Raw genomic sequence first — 27,377 nt, 5'->3', positions numbered from 1 at the left:
ATCCTCTCCTCCTCCTCCTTCTCCCATGCTCATCTCAAGTATTTCTCCAGAGCTATCCACATCTTTTGGAACTTCTTACCTAAATTGCCCTGGCTATCTCCTACTGTCAGGAATGGACTCGCCAATGGTGGTGGGACTCACCTGCCTTGTGGGCTTCAGTACCTGGGCTAGCCAGCGGGTGCTCTCAGCAACCAGAAGCTCACTCCTGCAATCAGCCATCACCTGAGGCTGATTGCAGGAGGTGTATTTAAGGAATGGCCAGACCTGCAGTCAGTGCCTTGTTGTACTGTTTTGCTTGGCCCCGGTATCCTGATCCTGCTTGCTTCTATCCTGATTCTGCACGAACTCTGCCTGTACTGACCTCGGCTAGTCCTGACCAGTCTCCCGCCTGCTCCTGGTACCTTGTTTGCCCGTTTGCTACCGACCCGGCCTGCCCGACTTCGTTTAGTGTTGTATGTATGGTTGTTTGTTGGAGGTTTGGTTTGTTGCACTGTGTTATGTTTTACACTGCGTTTATGTATTGTTAGTCTTTAATAAATTGTATTGTTTATACTATACCGGAAGCCTGTGTTTCCCTGTGTCAGTCCACACATTTCTGGTCATACCCAGATTCCTGACACCTACTCTGTTCTCCTTTAAGTAATCCCTGGAAACTCTTCACTTTAGGGAACCCCATTCCTCCTCTACCTAACAACTGAACTTTTACTATCTCTATCAGTTCATCTCCACAGTTATTATTTTCATATCACTTGCCTCTCCCTTTTAGATTGTAAACTGTCAAGAACAGGGCCCTCTTAGCCCTCTTGCTAATTGTATTGCATGTGTACTATACCCCTATATATTGTAATGTTCTGTGCAAAATATTTGTGCTATATAAATCCTGTATAATATTATTGTTGTTATTATTATTATTACTATTATTATTATTATTATTATTATTATTAATTGTACAAATATAGTTTTATTCACAAATATCCCATGAGGTACTGTATAATGAGCAGCAGCAGATGTCAGCTCTTTCTGGACCTGCAGGTCAGCTGCTTGTCACTTGGAACCAGTTGTCTTGCTGCATATGAGATGAAAGCTGGCACAACAATTGCTTTATATTGCCAATGATTTCTAATAGATCAGCTAAGTTCTTATAAAATCAACCTCCATCCCTTAAAATCTAAATAATGCATTATTGTCTTCTATGATATAATATGTATGACTCGCTTTTGACCAGTCTTGAGTTTAATGTAGACTATGTACAAGTAGATCATCCAGTACATTAGGGCACAAACAGAACCATATCCTGCAATTATCAACAACAATAACATGTAATTTATTTGAAACCATCTATATAAAAAAAAGAAAGAGAATTGGTACATTATGTTCTTATGGACGTGTTGAGGAACATGTTTAGGCATTTTTTGCCTAAACAGCAGAACAAATGAATAATAGGTAATATTTACCACATTTTTTAATTGCAAAAATGTAAGCTATCCTAAATTTAACATTGATCAATATACTGTACAGTAATTATGCAGTTATTGTGGATTTGGATCATAACTTATTAACTCAACAGAGACAAAAGTTAAGGAAATTGTTAACAGATAAATATTAGTATGGGAAATTTACCACTGTTTTCTGTAAAATTCAAAAACTTTTGTGTCTACACCTGTAAATTAGATAACATAACAACAAGATAAAGAATAAGGCTATAAAGCTATGAATGAAGCTGACCACAGACATGCAAGAGCAGCTTAATATGCAGGGAAACTTCCACTACACAAAAGCATACTGGTTTGTAGTCCAAAATGTGTGAAGAAATTCAGTACAAGATTTATCATCGTTACTGCAAGACCTATAAACATAGGGAATGGGCAGCTACATTGCAGACGATGGTTAAAATTGAAAAATGTAAAGCTATGCTAAAATATGTTGCAACATTCTCTTTAAGAAGGGCTGCTCTTGGTGAACCTGTGATAGAAAAGTATTTGGGGTCCTTGTGGACAAACTTAGCAACAACATGCAGCTAACAAAGCTACCAGAATACTCTCTTGTCATAAAAGGCCAAATATTCAAGAGATGAGTCGTTAATTCTGCCCCATTTTAAAACACTGGTTCAGGCTCATCTTGAATATGCAGTATAGATTTGGTTAACAATCCACAGAAAGGATGTCCTTGAACTAGAAAGAGTTCAGAGAAGGGCAACAAAATTAAAGGGAATTGGAGAACCTCAGTTATGAGGAACAATTACAAAGATCACATTTATTCACTCTAGAAAAGGCATAATATGAGCACAATGTATAAATATATAAAAAGTGATCATATAAACTGTAATCCTGTTTTCTTCTAAGCTCCCTAAAGAAAACACATGACTGAGATTTAAAATTCAATGAAAAGAGGTTTAACCTTCAACCAAGAAAGGAATTATTTACTGTTAAAATGTGGAACTCTCTTTTCCAGCAAAAGTGATATTTGCTAAGAGTACCGATGAATCCAAAAAAAAACTTTCCTTCTCAGAATAACATACAAGGCTATGGAAATTCTTAAATTCGATAGGAGGATAGAGGAGGTTAATCCAAGGACTTATCCAATGACCTGCTTGGGGTCAAGAAGGATTTTTTTACCTTCTTACAATAAACTGGCCTATGCTTTTTTTTGTCTTCTTCTGCATCAAACACATAAAACTCTCTCTCTCACAAACACACTTTGAATTTGATGGACCTGTGTCTTTTTTTTACTCTTTTTTTCAGTCTGTTAAATCTGTTAACTATGTATGCTCAGATCACCTGCATGTGAGCAGCACTTGACCCAGGTAGGGTCGAGAGGGCAGAGTGATATTAAACATCAAAAACAAACGCATTAAACATCATAAATTAAACAATATGACACAAATCATTTTTTGTTGGAGTATTATGGCCACAGCTTTTATTAAATAACAGGATAATAACAATAACATAATTTAGACACCAGTTCTTCAAAAACATACAAGAATTCAAATATGACCATTAAAGCCAGGTCCCTGACAGTGCTACCCAATGTCATGTTCCATTGGAAACCCGTACTGGTCACTAGCCATTGACAACCAGCTCAATGGGCACACACCAGTAATTTTACCCCTTTATTCACCTGGAATAATTCTTAATAAGTACTTCCTTCATGAACACCACATTATCTTACATATATGTAAACATTAGATTAAACCAGCCATACAAACATTACGAATGATTTTACTTTTTGGCACCGTCAAGGACCCACCGTTGCTGTGACAAAAGTATGACATTCCCCACAAGACCTCCATTCTCTTTTCATATCTCAATGCCTCAAGCTTACGCATGGTTAATCATATCCATGTTCACTCATCTACCAAGAGGGTGGGCTGGTGGTCCAAATTGCTCACCACGCTCTCTAATCCTCCTCAAGGTTTCCTTAAGCTATGTCCACCTGCTCCCTGCTCTCTACATCATATCCTCAAATCATTCCCCACCCATTCTTAACCCTTCTCCTGCCTTCCAGCCCACCTTGTCATGAGCCCTTTCTCCTATATGCTCAGGGCAGCCTTTATGTTGGGAAAGAATAGTAGTAAGCAAGGATTTTAAAGTACCCCAATCGGTTTTCCTCCCCCAAGAGAAATAAACTCTTGTGATTTGTAAGCTATATGTCAATTTTTTGTGTGTGTGGATTGAAATGATAGAGAATTGATACAAAGCATTCTTCTCTTCTCCATTTACACCTTCTCCCTTGGCCAACTCATACACTCTCACGGCTTCAACTATCACCTATATGCCGATGACACACAAATCTATCTCTCAACCCCCCACCTCACCCCCTCAGTCTCTGCCCGAATCACACACCTACTGAGCGACATATCAGACTGGATGTCGCTCCACTTCCTTAAACTGAACCTCTCCAAAACCGAGTTTCTTGTCTTCCCCCCAGCCCGCACACCACCCCCCATTGACTTCTCCATCATGTCCAACAACGCCACCATCAAACCCGCCCCGCAGGCCAGAGTACTTGGTGTCATTCTGGACTCCAACCTATCCTTCCAGCCTCAAGTCCAATCTTTAACAAACTCATGCAGACTCCACCTCTGCAACATTGCCAAAATACGCACGTTCCTAACCTCAGAAACCACTAAACAGCTCATCCACTCCCTCATCATATCACGACTCGATTACTGCAACTCCCTCCTCACTGGCCTGCCTCGCCGCTGGCTATCCCCACTTCAGTCGATTCTGAATACGGCTGCCCGACTCATTTACCTTTCCAACCGCTACGTTTACACCACCCCCCTCTGCCAATCCCTCCACTGGCTTCCGATCTCGCAACGGATCAAATTCAAAATCCTAACACTGACGTACAAAGCTGTCCACCATACTGCCCCGAACTACATCACCGACCTAATATCCAAGTACCACCCAACACGCACACTCCGCTCCTCGCAAGACCTCCTTCTCTCTAGTTCCCTGGTCTCCTCCTCCCATGCCCGCCTCCAGGACTTCTCCAGGGTGTCACCCATCCTCTGGAACTCCCTGCCCCAACCCATCAGATTATCACCTACTCTCCTCTCCTTTAGGCGCATCCTGAAAACCCACCTCTTCAAGGAAAGCCTACCCCACCCCCTGCTAACTTGCCGACCTCCTCCACTCTTCCTACCACTCCATCCCCCACAGCTTTCTCCTCCTGTGCCACCATCCCCTCCCTCCCTCCCCTAGATTGTAAGCTCGAAAGAGCAGGGCACTTGATCCCCTCATGTTTTGCATTGTATTGTATTGTTATTGTTCTGTCCCCCATTGTAATGTACAGCGCTGAGCGAACTATTGGTGCTTTATAAATACTGTATAATAATAATAATAATTATAGTCAATTTAAAAGGGTGTTTCGTTTTGTAAGGATTAAACTCCCCCTACCCCCCTTCACTGTCCTTTTTGCATTTATCATTTCTTTTTTTTTTTTTTTATAGAAAACTTTATAATTACCAGCACAGCAACTCCAGTCACAACATTTGGTGTCGGTAATGCCACAAAGAATGCAACAGCAGGTAAAGTGACTTTTTTCCACTAATTACTTGAAGTGCAGTGGCTTCTACATCTTGGTACAATATTTTGCTTATTTTTCTACATTCAGATTCTAATTACAAATGTTCTTCCTAATATTAGTGATCCATGGTAACATTTGTGTTACTCTTTGACTCATATTGATTACATTGGGTATTAAAGAATTCATTGGTACTGGACAGAATATGTTGTGTCATGTAGACTGTAGTTGTAGTACCTAAGCAGGTCTATATTGCAGATGTTTGTCTGCCCCTTACCTAAAAACTCACAACCCTAGCCCACTTTTTGTAAATGCAGTAAACCTCTTCATGCAGTGTGTGCTGACATGTCCCCCCATCTCATTTCTATTGTGTCTGATGTCAATGAGAAGTTCTCCTAATGGGTACTCACAACCTGTTGCTGCAGAGAAGAAACGTGGTGCCATTCTGAGTCTCACAACTGAAGGCTTCTGGATAACCCAGTGAAGGCTGCTACATAGACCTGGACCACAGTCAGGAACAGGGTAGTGCTGAGAGCTGAAGTTTTCATGTCTGTAGTAGAGCATGTGCTCAAGATGGGCTAAGGAACCACATGCAAGCATGGGACTGTACACAGAGAGCAGGCCATTGCATTTCTGAAAGCTTTGCAGGGGATGCTACAAAATCTCAATGGTAAGGAAAGTGTCCCATGATATGCCATAGTCATAGCAACCATTTAAAGTGTTGCAGCAGCCTTGTGACACACTGCTCCTGATCTAAGGAACTAAGGATTGCTGGGTGTGGGAAGGGTTATATGGGTTGTCCTAACAGCTTTGTTTGACAGTGTCCTCACCTGACCCATGGTCATTTGGCAGCATATAATCCATGGTCCATTAATGGAATCTTTTTTTCATACCGCACGATTAAGAAATTTTCTTTTCTATATTTCAGTAAGAGGATTCTAGGAAATATAGATAAAGCTGAAGTTACTTTAATTTATAATATTTTAATCTCTGGCCCTGCTGAAAGTATTTAATGGACTTTCAAGTGCTATATTGGGTGAAACACAGAGACTGGTACTAAAACCACATTCTAACTTTTGGTGGCAATGTAACAATTGTAGCAAGGTGAAATAATTACTGGCCAGGTGAAGCTGTCCATACATTATAAAATCTGAGTGTGCAATCTCCTTTAGATCTATCAGCAACTATTTAGGCCTGTGCTATTAGAAAGACTGGATTGTACAGTATACATTTGCCCCATTTGACATAGCTTTGGTAAATTTAAATCAAATTGTACAGGGCATGTACAATCAGATTGCAGTGTGCATGGCCACCCTTACCTAGATTACAGGAATTGGAAGTATCCACATTATAAGGTGGGATTTTACTGTATGATAATCTCACATCAAGTAATCAAGCACCAATTAGAAAATGTTCATAATGTTTAGGTATAAAACCCTGAGTCAATTAAAGCTGACCTGTACCAGAATACATCTACAATGGTTATTATATAAAGATAAGATTTTTTTACCCCTGGCCTAAGGCAGTAGTGTCCTACAAGCTACCTACTTTATAGCAATATGAGCTTTATAACATGCCTGTTACATGGTCATACAAAGCAACTTGACCAAGCAGCTGCCTAGCAGGCATCCTTTCCAGTACCATACCCTGCCCTACATTTTAGCCCTCGAAGACAGTACCAATTTTCTAACCATCAGTATTAGGATATCTAGGTACCCTAATGACAGAGTTTGGCTTTGCAATAGGTCACTGAGGCACTGAGTGCTGCTTAGTACAAAAATCTGTTTTTTTATGGGTCTTATTGTAATGCATTAGTACAGAAGTCGGAAAGTTAGGATGCTGCTCTGGAGCATACCTGTTATATAACTGCAGGGTCGCATTGCATGCTTTGAAGTGGATCTTACATTTTATTAGTAATTCTAATAGGGACTGTCAGTGGCACTCATATTGTAATTTTTTTTATAGATTATATATTATTATTACAGAAGGTTAGGTTTTTTTAATGAAAATACTACTCACTACAAACACTAAAGCTGACATAGTTACAACTGATCACATAGTTACAATAGTAGCTCTACTGGTAAATTAGCTGCTCTCAAGATGGATTGTTCAGATATTTAAAGCAGTGTGGTCAAAACAATTGTCAGTTGTATAATTCCATGCTTTGGAAACTGGTCATTCCAGCAGTAAAATTCAGATAAGTGTTAAAGAAAATTGATGTAACTATTTTTTAATTGTCAAAACAAAAATAACCATTTGTTATGTAACTTAATTCCATAGTTGACAATGACACTTACATGTACTTATTCTTTTCTTCACAGCTTGTCTCCAAGGTTTGGCAACAGATATAGTATTAATGGTGGATATATCCCAACACAGCCAATCAGAAAGCAGCCATCTGATTAACTTCTTGAAGAAAGTTGTATCTGGTCTAGAGATCAGTGAAAAATGTGTTCACCTAGGAATAGTGGCATTTGACAGCAGTGCAAGAGTAATAGCAACCTTGGATTCAGGGGACAACAAAACTCTTGTGGAACAGATAGTTGGCAATATAAAAACTTCAAAAGAAAAGATTTCAAATATTGGAAAGGCTATTGATTTCACAAGAACTGATGTGTTTGGTGGAAAGCAGTCCAGGAGAAAGAGTCAGGGAATACCAAAGGTAGCCATCCTGGTAACTCACAGGTCCTCTGCAGACAATGTTTCAGAAGCAGCTAAACTACTTCACAAAGAAAAAGTCAAAATGTTCACCTTTGGGATTGCCCAAGCGAATGAGACACAAATGTTCCAAGCTGCGTCCTACCCAATCGATCGCTATTATGTCAATGTCAAGACATTTGCTGACCTTTCATCACAAGCTGATATTTTAGTGAAGAAGATTTTGAATGTTATTGATCAAGATTTTGCGGCACCTGAGAGAACATACCAGATAAAAAAAGGTAAGAATACCATGAACAGCAAAAGCAAGAGTGTTGCTGTTTACACTGAATGCGTGTGCTGTCCATAACTAGTTATATTCTTTGTTTCTATTAATATACGTAAATCAGTGTCCCAAAAAATTCTTAAACCCTGTGAAAAACACTTTAGAGAAGTCTCACTTTCACCCTTGAAAGTATAAATTAATTAATTAAATACCCTTCTTAGTGTCCATATAAACAATCATAAATATCAAAATAAAGTCCATAAATTAATTGTTCCAAAAAAACTCGCCATCTAAATTCAGTATGTGCCATATACCTCAAAATAAAAGAAAACTCAATAGTGTATTATCCTCACATTAAAATTCATCTAAATTTCCACAATTAATTATACCAAAAAACATTGCAAATCCCATGCAAAACACGCATAAATTGTGCAAACACGTGGTGACCTGTGAAACACGTGATAGTGAACCACTCTGTGTATTATTAATATATAGTACTTTAGTGAACACTCAGTGTATGCATCTAATGTAGCTGAATTGCATACCCTTACCCAAATGAGTAATAAGCCAGCCTTTATATATATCCAAAGGAGGGTACGGATACAGATCTGCTGGGACCTCGTGGGTACCTTCCGATCCCCCAATACTCCTTTCAATACTCTTGCCTCCTTTAGTACTCCAATATATCCATTTATAGAGAAAAAGAAGATTCGTATAGTGTAGTATGTTTAAAGATATAATAACTCCACACTTTATTTGTTATGCTTACATAAAACGCCACAAATCTAGCATAAAAGATCCCATGATCCACCATGCAGCAGCTTCCAGGAATGTGAACCGCTATTACCACAGTTAAAATGGCCACTCCGCTACTTCCGGGTCCTCGGGCAACGTCCAACGTCACGTCCCTTGACGCGTTTCGTCACTTCCTTGACTTCCTCATATGGGGTGTCTATTTATTTATTTAAATTTTCTTGCTTTTATGCTTTTTTTCATGGATGCTTTAGACTTGCTATCAAATTCAGCTTCTGTTGCACAAGTTAATTCCAACACTGTGGGCACACAGTACATTAAACCCTTTCCTCGCAATAAATGTTACCAACAATTTTTATTTTACACTAAAAGAAACCCTTTTCAACTCTTCTGGTAAAGAAGAACAAGTCTCTTCAATTCTGTTACACACTGAAGCCAAACTATTATATTTTACTTTCAGTACCACCAGAGGTGAAGGTAGTATTGGAAGTTCTTTATAAATGTTTCTACTAGAGTGAGGTATCGTACATTTTGTCTGTATGCAAGATTTAAAATTGATCAGAGGATAACCATCCCAATAAGTATGCTACAAAACAGTGAAGAAGGAGTTAGTCTTATGCCATTAAATAACAAACATCTCTTGTGTAGCTGAGCTCTTAGTCCTTTCTAACATCATTGACACGAAGGTCTCATTGCTGCTTACTAGAAGATCTGGAAAGTAACTGAATATATTACAATAGAGTGAGCACTGAAGAATGCAGATCTTTTTAATGTCTAGCAATCAAAAAACATTTACTGGAAAATTGAATAGTTGTGTTCTTTTACTCTAATTACTGCAATAGATAAAAGGCCTAGATACACCTCTCCAGTGTGGTTCAGTGCAGTACCATTCATTGTCAATGGCACCCAAACACATTAACCCAACACACCTCCAACACACATGCTTTGAAGCATGCCAAAATGCACTGTAAAACACCAATGTGCATTGTAGTTCTCTGTGTTTGGAAAAAATCAGGTGTGTCTGATTTTTTTGTCTCTTTTGGTGTTGGCAGCCTATTTATTTGAATAGGCTGCATTAATGCCAAACACATTAATGCACAAAATAACACATGCTAATGCAATGCACTGAAAGAGACAGGTGTTAATGGGCTCAAAGTCAAAAGAAAAATTACATTTAACAGTTTTAATAATTACAATAATATGGTTTGTTTGCATAATTTCAATTGTTCGTTTTTCATCATTTTAATAGTAATTTATAATTCTCCTCAGGATGTTTAAACACAGAATTAGCTGACATCTATCTACTCATTGATGGCTCAGGAAGTATTCAACCCACAGACTTTCAAGACATTAAAACATTTTTGGAAACTCTTGTGGAAATGTTTGACATAGGTCCTCAGAAGGTCCGTTTTGCTGCAGTACAATATGCTGCGGAGAGACAACTGGAGTTTGGCATTGTTAATAAATACAATAAGGACAGTTTAAAGCAAGCCCTGCAAAACATCAGACAGCTAGGCGGAGGAACAGACACTGGAGCAGCTATAAATTTCACTCGTCAGATAATAGTGGACCCGAATAATGCCAGGGTCCAGGATGTTCCAGTCTACCTGATAGTCCTGACAGATGGTGAATCACAGGACAGCGTGAAGGAAGCTGCTGCTGTCGTCAGAGGAGACAAAGTCAATGTGTATGCTATTGGCGTTAAAGAAGCTAACCAGACTCAGCTAATGGAGATCGCTGGAGATCCTAAAAGGGTCCATTTTGTACAAAATTTTGATGCTTTGAAAGACTTAAAAAATGTACTAGCTCAACAAATATGCTCTGCTGAAGGTACTGTGTGTTTCTCATACAAATACAGTATATCAATGCATTTAAAGAGATATAGTTGTCAGTAATGGTATCTGTTTCATTTAATTAAATACCTTAGCGATCTATACACCATATGATGATTGTCTTACAAAACTGGACAGAAGTTTCAGTAAACAGCTGGGTAGAAGTTTCAGTAAAGTTTGAAATATTCTTCTGGAGGATTTTAAAGCTGAACTACAGGCTAACATCTAATTGCATAGTTTAAATATACAATGGCTGTTTTACCTGCCAAGTGATTCAAATCCCTGTCCATTCAATCCTGAGATTTAAACAGCCCCATCCCATAGCACAGGCAGATTACACTACTTTCTCTCAAACAGTTAAGGAATGCAGTGATATCACCCCCAACCTGCAGACTGGCAGTAAAGCAGCAGTAGCAGACTAAAATGAGGGCAATAAATGGGCAGATTTGGCAGGTTTGTCAGGGTGCCCTTTATTCTAAAGGGAGGCTTCCAGATTCTGGTAAGTCCCCACCCCACAGATCCACACATCCACTGGGTCAGGGATGTGAGAATGAGGATTTGTCCCCATTAAGAAGGGGGCAGGGTGTCTTGCTGGGTGCAGGGTCCATGCTAAGGGCATGTGGCCTGGCATGGTTCAGAAGGGTGGATGCAGGCTCCTTGCCCCTTCCTATACTGACCAGCCAGGCTGCATGTCTGGATAATGGTCTGGTATGGAATTTAGGAAAGACACCATGCAAAAAAACAGCAAAATGTCAGAAAACCCCTAAAAATGTATACAAGGTCCTTATCATATATAAGGGAACTAGTATGGATTTTTAAGACCTCATGCAAAAAAAAAATGTTGTGGGGTACCCCCAAAATCCAAACCAGATCCTTATCCAGCCAGGGGGACCTTATGTTGATAGGTAAAAGGGCCTCATTCCCCACATCCCTGGCTCAGTGGAAATAGGGGTTTGCACAGGGAGATATTATCAGCATCTGGAAGCCCCCATTAAAATACACCCCATGTCAATAAGTAACAGGTACATATTATCCATTCTTATATTGTATATAAAGACACACACACACAAACACTGTAGACAAAGTATTTAATAAAAAAAACTATTGCCAATAAATTACATTTCAATATTTCCGATCCCTGGCCTACTGCTGAATGGCAACAAAGCAGCCAGTTATGCTGGCTGATGTCATTTACCAAATATGGCTCTGAATATATTTGGTCAATGACATCACCTGGATTGCCCTAGCTTCTTTGTTTACTAACAGAAACAGGTCAGGGATTGGAAATGTTGAAATGTGATTTAGCAAGCAACAGTTTTTTTTTCTTCACTTTTGCTGCAGTACATCCTACAGGTGTGCCACTTCACATATAGTTAATGTCTCATAAAAGTGCAGTGCTAAGAAATATATAGTCTCGTTAGTAGGTGTTATTACGTAGTAGAGTGATGAATACAAGAATTGATAGTGACTTCAGACTTCAGTGGCATGCCAAGGAAATATAGTAAAAATACGCACTCACCTGATGCGTATTTTTATATATGCAAAATAAGGACCTTCTTAGCGCTGCACTTTTATGAGAAATTAGCTTTTAAAGTTTTATTTGGTTACCTATATGTGCTTTAGCGGGTAGACTACTATAGTGCTCACTGATCCTATTTGATTGTTTTACTTCACATATAGGTTTAAGGTATCTTCCAAGCATAATATTTAAAGAATTCAAATGTAAGTGCAGCGCTAAAACATAAGTGACAAATGCAATCATGAGTAAGTGTGCCCCTGAAGATGTGCATGCGCACAAAATGCATTGGGTGGAGCCTTACGTGCTGACATCACGCTGCCGCTGCCGGAGCTTGGAGCAGTGGCCATTTTGGTATGCTTTTATGCATTTAACTCTTTGCTGTATCCACGTGGATTGCTTTCAATAAATATTACACTATATTGCCATACCTTCGGCTCCTGTGGTGAGCTTCTCCCCCTAGGAGGATCCTTTGCTGTTCTGCATAGCCCTGACCCTAGAGAAGTCCGGTCCCTATTTATGGCTTCCTGAGACCCCCCCATAAGGGTCAGCATTAACGCTAATATACAAGTAGCGTTCTGGTGAGTGCACATCCATATACGGTGGTAGATTCCTATGTTGGATCATGAGCACTCTTGAGCATCCCAGCTGGTATTTCTGCACCTTAGTTCCATGAACACTGGGCATTGCTGTTACCTGTAGTGCCAGGACTATGTGTTATCACCATTATTGCTAAATAAGCACACATACATCACTTGGCACTTATGTGACCTGCAGTGCCATGGACTATCCATTATTTATATTCAGAATTTTAGAGTTTTTTATGATTTTATGATTCTGTGTGATCTGAGATGTTTTATTTGATTTATTTCACTGGAATATTGGATGAACACTTTCATTCACGTAAGCACTTTATGATTGCATTTGTCACTTATGCTTTAGCGCTGCACTTACATTTGAATTAATTACTGTGTGTTTATTACTTTGTGTTTTGCGCTCGCCTCATATCTTGTGTTATAATATTTAAAGGAATTGTGTGTTTGTAATGTTGCCAAATTTGAACATGCTGTATAGCCCATAACAAATGCCAAGATATGTGTCACTTTTTATCAAAAACTTGCAAATTAGCTTTGAAAAAGGCCAGAAAAAAAGGTAATATTTTTCTCCCAATAGACTTGATTGGGGTTTGGGTGCTATGATATTATTATTATTATACAGGATTTATATAGCACCAACAGTTTGCACAGCTCTTTACAAAATGAAGGTAGACATAACAGTTACAATACAATTTGGTACAAGAGGAAACCGAGGGCCCTGCTCGTTAGAGCTTACAATCTAGGAGGAAGGGTTGAGTGATACAAAAGATAATAGCTGTGGGGGGATGAGCTGATGGAGGAAATAAATGGCAGTTTAATAGGTAGAAGCAGGATAGGCTTCTTTAAAAAGAAAGGTTTTCAGGGAACGTCTAAAGGTGGATAGATTAGGAGACAGCAGGACATATTGGGGTAGGGAGTTCCATAGGATGGGAGAAGCTCAAGAGAAGTCCTGGAGGTGAGTATGGGAGGTGACATGGGAACTAGAGAGCAGAAGGTCTTGGGAGTATCGAAGAGAGCGGTTTGGTTGATATTTTGAGACCAGGTTGGTGATGTAGCGAGTGAAAGCCAGTGGAGGGATTGGTAGAGAGGGGTGGCAGACACTGAACGGTTGGTAAGGTGGATGAGCCTGGCAACAGTATTCATGATGGACTAGAGGGGGGATCACCTATGTAAAGGTAAGCCAATGAGGAGGGAGTTGCAGTAGTCGAGGTGAAAGATGAACAGGGAGTGAATTAGGAGCTTTGTGGTATCATTGGTTAAAAAGTGGCGTATTTTCGAGACGTTGTGGAAGTTGAGGCAGCATGATTTGAACAGGGATTGGATGTGGACTATGTTCAGGGTTTACAATTTTTTTCAAGTGTTTGGCAAAAGTCCAGGAAACCAAACTTTGCTGGCATCTGTAATATAGTTTTCACCCACCTATGATTAGATTTGTTCAGATGCAATCATCCATTTGGCTTTGCCTACAAGCATACCACAGAAAATAGTAAGGGTTCATTCACACCATGGTGAAGAGACCTCAGTTTTTCTGCAAAGGCACAACAAAACCAATTGTTCTCTATGTGCCATGTTCACACTACAACACTAGTATCACAAGCAGATTTTTTCGGAGCAAGAATCTGCAACCTGTATACAACTTATTGAAGCATGCATGAAAACTGGTGTAAATGGATGTGTCTGCAAGTGAAACCTGTGCATCAGTTTCCATCAGTTTTTCTGCACGTATGGTGTGAACAAGGCCTAACTGTTCCACAGTTAGTATGCTCACCAGACATGGTTCATTCTGATACAATCTCCTATATCTACCAATAGCTATATAGTGCAAGGGCCTGGCTGATTGAATATAAATTGATTGAAATGGGTGGTATGGCTAGGCTCTCACATTACATACAAACTTACCCACAAGTACAGCATTTTATTACTAAAAATCTGAACACTTCACTCTAGAGCAGTCTTAGACCTTAGAGACACAACTAGTGACATTGGAGTCCAATTCTGCCACTGAGATAAAGATGTTCTTATCTGTCAAATTAATTAATTAATTAATACAAATAAAATAACTATTTCTGATAGCATATTTTGGGGATAGGAAAAGCAGCTCAGTGAGGCTACATGAAAAGAAATTCAAAAAGTTATGGTCTTTGCAATTCATGTTCTTGAACCACTGAGAGCAAATAGATCATAATGTGAAGTTCAAACATGCTGAAAGTTGGTAATAATGTGAGCAGATGCAACAAGGTTGATTTACTAAAGGCAAACAGGCTGTTCACTTTTCAGAGGATATTGCAGGAGAATTATCCCCAGAGCTTAGCTAATGTGATGAAATTTCACTTCACCAATACCTAATAACGTGCAAAAAAAACAAACACCATTTTTGCTTGCACATAATTGGATGATGGAAATCAACAGAACATCACTTCATTTACGAAGTTCTAGGAGAAATTCCCTTGCAATGTGCATCTACTCTTGCAAAGTGAACTTTTTGTCTTTAATAAATCGGCTCCAATGTCAACACTCCCCATGGCATACAAGGTAAAGATTTAATTGACTAAAAAATTCTAGAAATAGTAGCCACCACACACTGATTACTGACTATGTTAGAAAATATTCATCATTTATTACAGTGACATATTTCTCTGTCTTTTAGTTTGTCAAGATGTAGCAGCAGATGTAATGTTTCTTGTGGACAGCTCTGGAAGTATAGGAATAGAGAATTTTGGAAAAATGAAGACATTTATGAAAACTCTAGTGAACAAGACAGACATTGGACCAGATAAAGTACAGTTTGGAGTCGTCCAGTTTAGTGATACCAACATGGAAGTGCTGCGCCTAAACAAGAACGGAACCAAAGTTGTTATGCGGGATGCTATCGATAAAATGAATCACATGGCAGAAACTACATATACTGGTGATGCCTTGAAATTTGTCGCTGATTACTTCACAGAGGGAAAAGGGGCTAGACCAAGAGTGAAAAAAATCCTAATATTAATAACAGATGGACAGGCACATGATGAAGTGAAAACACCTGCAGAATCTTTGAGGAACAGTGGTGTGATCATCTTCTCTGTAGGTGTTTTCAATGCAGTTAAATCTCAGCTGCTAGAAATAAGTGGGAAGGAAGAATTGGTTCATTATTTGGAGTCGTTTGACACTTTGAAGACAATAGAAGATGAACTTGTATTTGGAATCTGCAGTCCTATAGAAGAAGGTCAGTAAGAAAAATAAATATAGGCTTTGCAACTACTGGAGGAGTCACAAAAAGGTTCAGCTGGACTAAATAGAACCTCATTTCTGATATTTTCTGTATAGATGTAGAATTGTTTTAATTTTTTTACCGAACACATGGGTGTTGGGACTTGATTGAGACATACGATTACTGCAGGAGCAATGTCCCGTCCCATTAATGAGGACTTCTAGGGGATTGTTCAGCAGAGTTTAAGTATTTCCAAACTTGTCCTTTAGGGCCATCTTCACACCTAACCCTATGCTGCCTTAAAGCAACACATGTTAATGGTCAAAACACTACAAGGTAATATGAAAAAATGCATCACAATACAATTCATGTGTGAAGGGAGCCTAAGGCCTTGTTTTCACCTTTTCAGTCCAGTGTGTGTTACAGTGTTATACTGTGCATTAATATGCATTGTGTTAAGGCAGACAATTCATTGAATAGGCTGTCAATGCAAAATACTAGTCCAGAAAACAAACCTGACAGTGAACAGTAGCATGGTGCACTGCAAGTGTGTTGGGATGCCACTTAAAATGGTAATGCAACACATAGGTGTGATGAAAGTAAAAAGACCCATAGGGTTACCTTACTGGAATAGCTATCTTAAGATATGGATGTTGATGTAAATGATCTGGTTCTTGGATAAGTGGCTTCCATACCCCAGAGGATCGCCACAGTTTTCTTGGCTTGTAGTGTAAAGTAACAAAAAATTTAACTGTAGTGCCGCAGCACTGCTAAGATGTCCAGATACAAGGTCCAGATACAACTTTATTCCATTAAAAGTCAAGGGTGCAATTCAAAAGAAGCCAAATGTGTGTCGGGGGTCCAAAAAGCACACCCTTCATCAAGACTAGAAAGAACATAAGACCGCCATATCAATCTGGTATCCATACAATATCCCCTCCAGGGGGTCATAAATTAAAACCAAATAATCAATTAGACAAAGTGTCAAAATTAATATATACTGTAAAAATTTCAGACAAATATGATAACATGAATAAACTATACCATTTCATAAAAAGAAAGGACAATGTAATAAGTTAATTAAATATTAATAATACATTATTATTATTCCATTTGTTAGGAATGAGCAGTTTACATTAGTTGTGGTCATGTGCACTGCTCTATCCACCCTACCCATCCATTAGTCCATAATCATAGTCCCTAGTCCACCTCAGGAGCAAGCAAAAGAGGGTGGCTACATGCCTTCATACATTTGGACCATGGAGAATAACAAACACACCCTCTAACAGAAAGTCAAATCATAGTTTCAAAATGAAAGGAATTTGTAGACTTGGAGGAGGGCAAAAGCAATGAAAGTACTTTTTAAGTTAAGAATGCATACTTGAATAGAATTTTGGATTTTTAAACCACAGTTTAGCATCACTTTAAATTAATAAAATCCCTATTTTGTTGTCATTTTTCATCATCTAAACTGAATTAAAGTGGTGTAGGTCCATATATTCTAAGATACTACCTCATTGTCTGATGTTAGATTGGAAGACCTTGTAATGAAGGATGCAATGGAAAAATATATTTGAAGTGTTTCATGATTTTTATATTTTTCATTTTTTTAGTCTGCATTAACAATTTTGCTGCAATGCACAGTAAATCTTGTATTTAGCGTGTGTTACCCCAAGCACACTAATGTGAGAGGTACATGTGTGTTAGGGTACATTGATGGCAACCTATGTATGTATACGGTAAACAAACACACACCTGTGCCGCAGCATACCATATTGCATGGAAGTTAATATTGTATACATTGTGGCACACTGCTTTGTCAAAATTAGTGGAGATATGTTTTTCATGTGTTAAGAGACCTTCAAAATGAATGGGCTGTCTTAACACAATGAACCTCAACACACCGAAACATGTGCATTTACGTATGCAAAGGTGTTAATGGACCCTAGTGTTTTATCTGTCATTAACTGTGATTCTTATAACATGTTTTCATTTTTACAGAATGCCCAAGAGTACAGTTAGCAGACATTGTATTTGTGATTGATTCCTCTTCCAGCATAAACAATATCCAGTTTACTACAATGAAAAACTTTATCATAGCTCTGGTCAATAAATCAGAAGTTGGTCCAAAAAATGTTCAATTTGGAGCTGTCATGTACTCCGATGATCCACACAGAATTTTCCATCTAAACCGACACAGCAACAAACAGAGCGTTATAAAAGCTATACAAGATGCACCCAGAGTTGGAATCAACACATATACTGCCAAGGCCCTAGACTTTGCTAAGCATTTTTTTACAGAGAAACATGGAAGCCGCAATCATTCCGGGGTTGATCAGATTTTGATAATTATAACAGATGGTGAATCTCATGATCACACTGAGCTCAGTAAATCATCCAAAGACCTTCAAGATGCCGGCATCATCGTATATGCTATTGGAGTTGACAAGGCAAAAACAGACGAGCTGGTGACAATGGCAGGATCAAAAGGAAAATGGTTCTTTGTTGAAAATTTTGATGGACTAAATAACATTCTCACAAACATTTCTGATGATGTGTGCAATAAAACAGGTTGGTGTTTCATGTTCTGTTTTAATATGATTTATTAGGAAATGTAAGTACACAAAACATAATAACCCAACATTATAGAGGTTGCATTAATTATACAAAAGGTATAGCAAGTAGCAGAGCTAGTTTCAACCAATATAGTAAAGAAAAAATGTAAGTAAAGCCTCAATACAGGTGAGGTGAGAATTAGTAACTTTTAGGTGCACAGTTATGGAAGCATTGATAGCTTTTGGCCTTTTCAAGAACAAAACCCATCTATACAAGTCCTAAATCGTATTACAGAACCAACAAACAGTCAAACAATGTTACTACAATTACCATCATTGTTTGTTCAGGTTGAAGATCAAGACAAATTCAATTACAAAATACAATTAGAGTCTGGCACATATTTAAAATTACTGATAATAGCACAGAAAATCCAATATTTTAAATGGTTCCTTTCAGAATCTTTCCATAAGCATTTTTTATTGACTTGCTATGTGCCTCTGAACTTGTGCAAATGTGACTATTTCAGAAAGAGTCAATACCCTAGCATAGCCCATTCACTCCTTGCACATCATAGCTCTCTCCTCTTTGGTACTGGCTAATTACTCCCCGTGCTGGCTCCTCTCCTCCCCCACTCTCATCAGCTACATAATATTTCATGTAACAGCCATGGGAGTAGCTGAGTTTCCCTTAATTGAGAGCTTTGAGTCTGCTGATATCACATTCAAGATGGTATCAATCAGTCTCTGGGCTTTTGGATGTCTACACAAGGGAGGATTTATCAGTTAAATAACACGCACAAAGTATGTTAAATGCACAAATATTAATATAGGAAGATTGTTAATGAACTTTCTGGTCTAGTGACTGGGTCTGTTTAAGTAGTGTTCCATATTTCAGCAATGTGAACCTTTCAGGTTAAAAAAAATGATTTTATTTTCTCAGTTTATTAGAGATAAACAGTATACGAAATTGTCCATAATTGTAGTCATGTATATTTTTTAATTTATTCATTTTCTCTTTCAGTATGCGAAGTAGAAGAGGCTGATTTAACATTCTTGATTGATGGATCTGGGAGTATTTCAGAAACAGATTTCGAAGAAATGAAAAAATTCATGATCTCCATTGTTGAGGATTTTGACATCGGCCCTGGCAAAGTTCATGTGGGAGTTGCACAGTATAGTGATAACTACAGAGTGGAGTTTGAGTTTAGAACTCATAGAGATAAAAGAACTTTAAAAGATGATATTAAAAAAATCTCTAAACTAGGAGGCAATACTCATATTGGAAATGCCCTCACTCAGACAGGTGCTACACTTTTAAGTCCATCTGGCAACAAAAGTCGTATAAAGCAAGGTATCCGTCAGGTTCTTCTGGTGATAACTGATGGTGATTCACAGGATCAGGTAGCAATTCCAGCAGAAACCCTGAGAGGAAAAGGTATTGATATATATGCTATAGGAGTTGGACGTGTGGATGTGACACAGCTTCTTCAGATTGCTGGCTCACCAGAAAAAAAGTTCTCCGTTGCCAATTTTAATGGCCTGAAAAACATCAAACAGAGAATTGTTAGAGATGCCTGCACACAACCAACAACTGGCAGTAAGTATTACTTTTTGTTATATAAGCTTAGAACTTTACTTATGAAAATGAGCAATGTTCTTTCAATGCTATTGTCCTAAAATTGGCCACAGGAGCTTGGTTTGTTTCTGAATTTAATCTAGTCTTGTGTTTCTATTGCAAGAAACAAGTAGGCAAATTGACCTAATTTAACCACTTGCCGTCCACCTGCTGTTTATAAACGGCAGGACGGTGGCACTCCAGGGGCGGGTTGCCGTTCATAAACAGCACTTCCATTTCTAGCTGTGCGTGCTCCCTGGGAGCGCGCAGCACCACGACCCTCCGGACACAGTGGAACACCGATCATTGGACGGGACCTCTGTACGAGGTCCCGATCATGTGATCACTGATTGGCCAATCAGTGATCACATGCAAAGTAGTAAGCAAGATGTCCCTTGTGACATCATTGCTTACTACGTGTGAAATCTGTGAATGATCACAGAGGTCACATGGTACAAGGCTATTCACAACAGCCTTGTACCATGTGACAAGCTGTGACCAATCACAGCTCACTCAGTAGTTCTCAATGGCTGCAAGAATGCAGACAGAGAGAAAGAGAAATGATTGCTTTTACATCCTATATGGGTGTAAAAGCAATCGGTGTAAAAAAAAAAAAAAAATCTTTATCACCCCCCACAAGTAGTACAGTGTCACCATGGTGACACTGTACTGCTAGGGTGACAGTATGTTAAAAAAAAAAAATAATATAAAAAAATAAAATAAAAATGTAAAAAAAGTTTAAAAATTATAATTTTTGGTTATAAATTAATTTGGCTTATTTTTTTTTTTTACTAAAAAGATAACAGAATACGTTTTGGCCAAGATTTATGATGATAGCTTATTTGTAAAATGTTATAAGAAAAACACTTTTTTCAAAATTTTTTTACTTTTTCATTTACATAGCAAAAAAATTTAAAATCTCAGCAGTGAATAAATACCACTAAAATAAAGCTTTATCTGTATCAAAAAAATGGTGAAAAATTCATATGGTTACAGTGTTGCATGACCGTGCAATTGTCATTCAAAGTGTGATGGCGCTGAAAGCTGAAAATTGCTCTGGACAGGAAGGGGGTAAAAGTGTCCGGACAGGAAGTGGTTAATATAACACAGGATGTTATAGACAACTAGAAAAGGCACAATTTCTGGGGAAATTGTGTGAAGTGTTCTTGCCTGCAGCAGTAGTCTGCAACTGGAGTGGGCGGAGTAGCCTTGGTCACTCTGCTGACACAGCTGGGTTACTATGGCAACTCACTCTAGTGCAAGGTGAGAGGAATTTTTATAAACACACTGCTCCAACTTGCCAACTGTACTGGCGATTGCCATTTTCAAACACTTGTAGTTTTAAAAGTATAAATGCTACTGCAAAGAGCTTTATATTGTGAGAATCACAAGAACCAGACCTACATTTTGATGTATAGTATGTCTCTGAAATATTAAACATGAAGGCACAGTCGCAGTTAAAAATGTCCCTTAAAATTTCAGGTGGCTGTGAGTGAAGTTTCAATGAAAGTCAATGGGCGGCGTGAGTTGCAAACAAATGGTCATATTGTGAAAACTATCAGGACTATGGCTTAGCCGTGGACATTTTTAGTGGCAGCAGGGATAGCTAAACATTTTGATATAAGATATGTGCAGGTGGGTTTGAAAATGTGGGAGTGATGGCAGTTTAGAAATCATGTTCTGATTTTTCCTTTCACACTCTAGCTTTGTCAGCTCCCACTCTAGTTGCTCCATTCATTCCTATGGGACAAATTTCACCACAAAAACGGCAATATTTCGTGAACCAATAGCACACCAATCGGGAACAATCCGCACGTTTCGGTATATTACGGTCTATGGAGTGTAAAAACTGTGGGAGGAGTTAGGGTGGTAAATTTGGCTATAATAATAAGAATATATAAGTGAGAAAACAATAAGTGTTCTTGCAAGAACACTTAATAATGGAACAGAAGGGAATGGCCATAGACAATAATGGAGTCAGAAGCACTAGTCAGATCACATGAATCCTTAGCAGACACACTCTCCAAGTTCAGTGATTATGTTAAAACTTGAGATTAGGCGGGATTATCATTATTTTCTATGGAATTAACCGCTTGCCGCCATGCCACTGTGTATATACGTGTGCAGGGCGGCAGTGGAGCGCAAAAGCACGTTTTAAAACGTGCTCCGCGCTCCCGACACATTTGCGGGTAGGGGGCGCGCACGCTCCCGCCGACCCACGGGTGATACGATTCGATCCAGGAGGGATCAATAATTAGATTTCAGCCAGTGATTTCTGGCTGAAATCACATGATCGGTCCCTGTCCTATGTTGATATTTACACAGGGCAGGATATGATGTCATTCTTCTCTGCCTGGACACATTCCGTTCTAGACAGAGAAGACATCCAAAAAGTGATTACACAAGCACTACACTACAGTTAGAACACATTTAACCCCCTGATCGCCCCCCCAGTTAACCCCTTCACTGCCCTGTCACCAGTGTCACTGATCAGTGAAGCGATTTTTACTGATCAGTGTCGCTGGCGACTTCCAATAGAGTTAGCGCCCCTCCCAGATAGCGCCAGTTTGCCCGCTAATACACCAGTAGTCCCATCTAACCCCTTGATCGCCCCCCCCCCCCAGTTAACCCCTTCACTGCCCTGTCACTGATCAGTGAACCAATTTTTACTGATCACTGTATCAGTGTCGCTAGCAACGTCCGATAGTGTTAGCGCCCCTCCCAGATAGCGCCAGATTGCCCGCTAGTACACCAGTAATCCCATTTAACCCCTTAATCTCCCCCCCCCCCGAGTTGACCCCTTCACTGCCCTGTCACCAGTGTCACTGATCAGTGAAGCGATTTTTACTGATCACTGTATCAGTGTCGCTGGCGACTTCAGATAGTGTTAGCGCCCCTCCCAGATAGCGCCAGTTTGCCCGCTAGTGCACCAGAAATCCCATTTAACCCCTTGATCGCCCCCCTCCCCCCCCCAGTTAACCCCTTCACTGCCCTGTCACCAGTGTCATTGATGACAGTGAACAGATTTTTACTGATCACTGTATTAGTGTCACTGGTGACTTCTGATAGTGTTAGCGCCCCTCCTAGATAGCGCCAGTTTGCCCGCTAATGCACGGGATTTTTTTTTACCAAAAACATGTAGCAGAATACATTTTGGCTTAAATTTATGCCTAACTTTGAGTTTGATATATTTTTTATAGCTTAAAGTAGAAAATATTGTTTTTTTCAAAATTTTCGTATTTTTTTATTATAGCGCAAAAAATAAAAAGCGCACAGGTGATCAAATACCACCAAAAGAAAGCTCTATTTGTGTGAAAAAAAGGACGTAAATTTTGTTTGGGTACAGCATTGCATGACCGCGCAATTATCATTTGAACTAGTGCAGCGCCAAACAGCAAAAAAAGGCCTGGTCATTAAGGGGGGTAAATCCTCTGGGGCTCAAGTGGTTAAAAAAGGAATGCCCATAGAATATAATGGGAAGCAAAATATGAATATACTTGCAGACAAATCTGTGTCACATAACTGTCATTTTCTGTGTCATAGCAACTGTCATAAATAACTGTCATTTTCGACAGTTGGAAAATGACAGTTGGAAAATGACAGTTGGAAAATGACAGTTGGAAAATGACAGTTGGAAAATGACAGTTGGAAAATGACAGTTGGAAAATGACAGTTGGAAAATGACAGTTGGAAAATGACAGTTGGAAAATGACAGTTGGAAAATGACAGTTGGAAAATGACAGTTGGAAAATGACAGTTGGAAAATGACAGTTGGAAAATGACAGTTGGAAAATGACAGTTGGAAAATGACAGTTGGAAAATGACAGTTGGAAAATGACAGTTGGAAAATGACAGTTGGAAAATGACAGTTGGAAAATGACAGTTGGAAAATGACAGTTGGAAAATGACAGTTGGAAAATGACAGTTGGAAAATGACAGTTGGAAAATGACAGTTGGAAAATGACAGTTGGAAAATGACAGTTGGAAAATGACAGTTGGAAAATGACAGTTGGAAAATGACAGTTGGAAAATGACAGTTGGAAAATGACAGTTGGAAAATGACAGTTGGAAAATGACAGTTGGAAAATGACAGTTGGAAAATGACAGTTGGAAAATGACAGTTGGAAAATGACAGTTGGAAAATGACAGTTGGAAAATGACAGTTGGAAAATGACAGTTGGAAAATGACAGTTGGAAAATGACAGTTGGAAAATGACAGTTGGAAAATGACAGTTGGAAAATGACAGTTGGAAAATGACAGTTGGAAAATGACAGTTGGAAAATGACAGTTGGAAAATGACAGTTGGAAAATGACAGTTGGAAAATGACAGTTGGAAAATGACAGTTGGAAAATGACAGTTGGAAAATGACAGTTGGAAAATGACAGTTGGAAAATGACAGTTGGAAAATGACAGTTGGAAAATGACAGTTGGAAAATGACAGTTGGAAAATGACAGTTGGAAAATGACAGTTGGAAAATGACAGTTGGAAAATGACAGTTGGAAAATGACAGTTGGAAAATGACAGTTGGAAAATGACAGTTGGAAAATGACAGTTGGAAAATGACAGTTGGAAAATGACAGTTGGAAAATGACAGTTGGAAAATGACAGTTGGAAAATGACAGTTGGAAAATGACAGTTGGAAAATGACAGTTGGAAAATGACAGTTGGAAAATGACAGTTGGAAAATGACAGTTGGAAAATGACAGTTGGAAAATGACAGTTGGAAAATGACAGTTGGAAAATGACAGTTGGAAAATGACAGTTGGAAAATGACAGTTGGAAAATGACAGTTGGAAAATGACAGTTGGAAAATGACAGTTGGAAAATGACAGTTGGAAAATGACAGTTGGAAAATGACAGTTGGAAAATGACAGTTGGAAAATGACAGTTGGAAAATGACAGTTGGAAAATGACAGTTGGAAAATGACAGTTGGAAAATGACAGTTGGAAAATGACAGTTGGAAAATGACAGTTGGAAAATGACAGTTGGAAAATGACAGTTGGAAAATGACAGTTGGAAAATGACAGTTGGAAAATGACAGTTGGAAAATGACAGTTGGAAAATGACAGTTGGAAAATGACAGTTGGAAAATGACAGTTGGAAAATGACAGTTGGAAAATGACAGTTGGAAAATGACAGTTGGAAAATGACAGTTGGAAAATGACAGTTGGAAAATGACAGTTGGAAAATGACAGTTGGAAAATGACAGTTGGAAAATGACAGTTGGAAAATGACAGTTGGAAAATGACAGTTGGAAAATGACAGTTGGAAAATGACAGTTGGAAAATGACAGTTGGAAAATGACAGTTGGAAAATGACAGTTGGAAAATGACAGTTGGAAAATGACAGTTGGAAAATGACAGTTGGAAAATGACAGTTGGAAAATGACAGTTGGAAAATGACAGTTGGAAAATGACAGTTGGAAAATGACAGTTGGAAAATGACAGTTGGAAAATGACAGTTGGAAAATGACAGTTGGAAAATGACAGTTGGAAAATGACAGTTGGAAAATGACAGTTGGAAAATGACAGTTGGAAAATGACAGTTGGAAAATGACAGTTGGAAAATGACAGTTGGAAAATGACAGTTGGAAAATGACAGTTGGAAAATGACAGTTGGAAAATGACAGTTGGAAAATGACAGTTGGAAAATGACAGTTGGAAAATGACAGTTGGAAAATGACAGTTGGAAAATGACAGTTGGAAAATGACAGTTGGAAAATGACAGTTGGAAAATGACAGTTGGAAAATGACAGTTGGAAAATGACAGTTGGAAAATGACAGTTGGAAAATGACAGTTGGAAAATGACAGTTGGAAAATGACAGTTGGAAAATGACAGTTGGAAAATGACAGTTGGAAAATGACAGTTGGAAAATGACAGTTGGAAAATGACAGTTGGAAAATGACAGTTGGAAAATGACAGTTGGAAAATGACAGTTGGAAAATGACAGTTGGAAAATGACAGTTGGAAAATGACAGTTGGAAAATGACAGTTGGAAAATGACAGTTGGAAAATGACAGTTGGAAAATGACAGTTGGAAAATGACAGTTGGAAAATGACAGTTGGAAAATGACAGTTGGAAAATGACAGTTGGAAAATGACAGTTGGAAAATGACAGTTGGAAAATGACAGTTGGAAAATGACAGTTGGAAAATGACAGTTGGAAAATGACAGTTGGAAAATGACAGTTGGAAAATGACAGTTGGAAAATGACAGTTGGAAAATGACAGTTGGAAAATGACAGTTGGAAAATGACAGTTGGAAAATGACAGTTGGAAAATGACAGTTGGAAAATGACAGTTGGAAAATGACAGTTGGAAAATGACAGTTGGAAAATGACAGTTGGAAAATGACAGTTGGAAAATGACAGTTGGAAAATGACAGTTGGAAAATGACAGTTGGAAAATGACAGTTGGAAAATGACAGTTGGAAAATGACAGTTGGAAAATGACAGTTGGAAAATGACAGTTGGAAAATGACAGTTGGAAAATGACAGTTGGAAAATGACAGTTGGAAAATGACAGTTGGAAAATGACAGTTGGAAAATGACAGTTGGAAAATGACAGTTGGAAAATGACAGTTGGAAAATGACAGTTGGAAAATGACAGTTGGAAAATGACAGTTGGAAAATGACAGTTGGAAAATGACAGTTGGAAAATGACAGTTGGAAAATGACAGTTGGAAAATGACAGTTGGAAAATGACAGTTGGAAAATGACAGTTGGAAAATGACAGTTGGAAAATGACAGTTGGAAAATGACAGTTGGAAAATGACAGTTGGAAAATGACAGTTGGAAAATGACAGTTGGAAAATGACAGTTGGAAAATGACAGTTGGAAAATGACAGTTGGAAAATGACAGTTGGAAAATGACAGTTGGAAAATGACAGTTGGAAAATGACAGTTGGAAAATGACAGTTGGAAAATGACAGTTGGAAAATGACAGTTGGAAAATGACAGTTGGAAAATGACAGTTGGAAAATGACAGTTGGAAAATGACAGTTGGAAAATGACAGTTGGAAAATGACAGTTGGAAAATGACAGTTGGAAAATGACAGTTGGAAAATGACAGTTGGAAAATGACAGCATCATCAGTGTCTCCTCATTAATGTCCACCAGTGCCGCCTTATCAGTGCAGCCTATCAGTGCCACCTCATCAGCACTGCCTATCAGTGTCCATCAGTGCTGCCCATCAGTGCAGCCTCATCAATTCCCATCAGTGAAGGAAAAAAGTACCCGTTTGCAAAATTTTATAATAGAAACAAATACTTTTAAAAAAAGCATTTTGCTCTTTTTTTTGTTTGTTTATAGTGCAAAAAATAAAACACCCAGAGGTGATTAAATACCACCAAAAGAAAGCGCT

At 38.6% G+C, this 27,377-nt stretch overlaps 1 protein-coding gene across 1 annotated transcript in view; it reads left to right on the top strand.

The window, feature by feature from the left end:
• COL6A6 (collagen type VI alpha 6 chain) overlaps positions 1-27,377 on the top strand; it is a 201,331-nt gene that overhangs the window by 6,858 nt on the left and 167,096 nt on the right. The window contains exons 3-8 of the mRNA XM_089652052.1: positions 4,955-5,032; positions 7,350-7,967; positions 9,974-10,534; positions 15,296-15,856; positions 17,843-18,412; positions 19,418-19,993. Coding sequence (XP_089508178.1) covers positions 4,955-5,032; positions 7,350-7,967; positions 9,974-10,534; positions 15,296-15,856; positions 17,843-18,412; positions 19,418-19,993 — 2,964 coding nt within the window. The remainder of the gene's footprint in view (positions 1-4,954; positions 5,033-7,349; positions 7,968-9,973; positions 10,535-15,295; positions 15,857-17,842; positions 18,413-19,417; positions 19,994-27,377) is intronic.

Source organism: Staurois parvus, unplaced genomic scaffold (assembly GCF_062004578.1).
Source record: "Staurois parvus isolate SC_StPar_1 unplaced genomic scaffold, SC_StPar_1.0 ptg000670l, whole genome shotgun sequence".
Taxonomy (NCBI): Eukaryota; Metazoa; Chordata; class Amphibia; order Anura; family Ranidae; genus Staurois; species Staurois parvus.
This window is presented reverse-complemented; position numbering and strand designations above follow the sequence as displayed.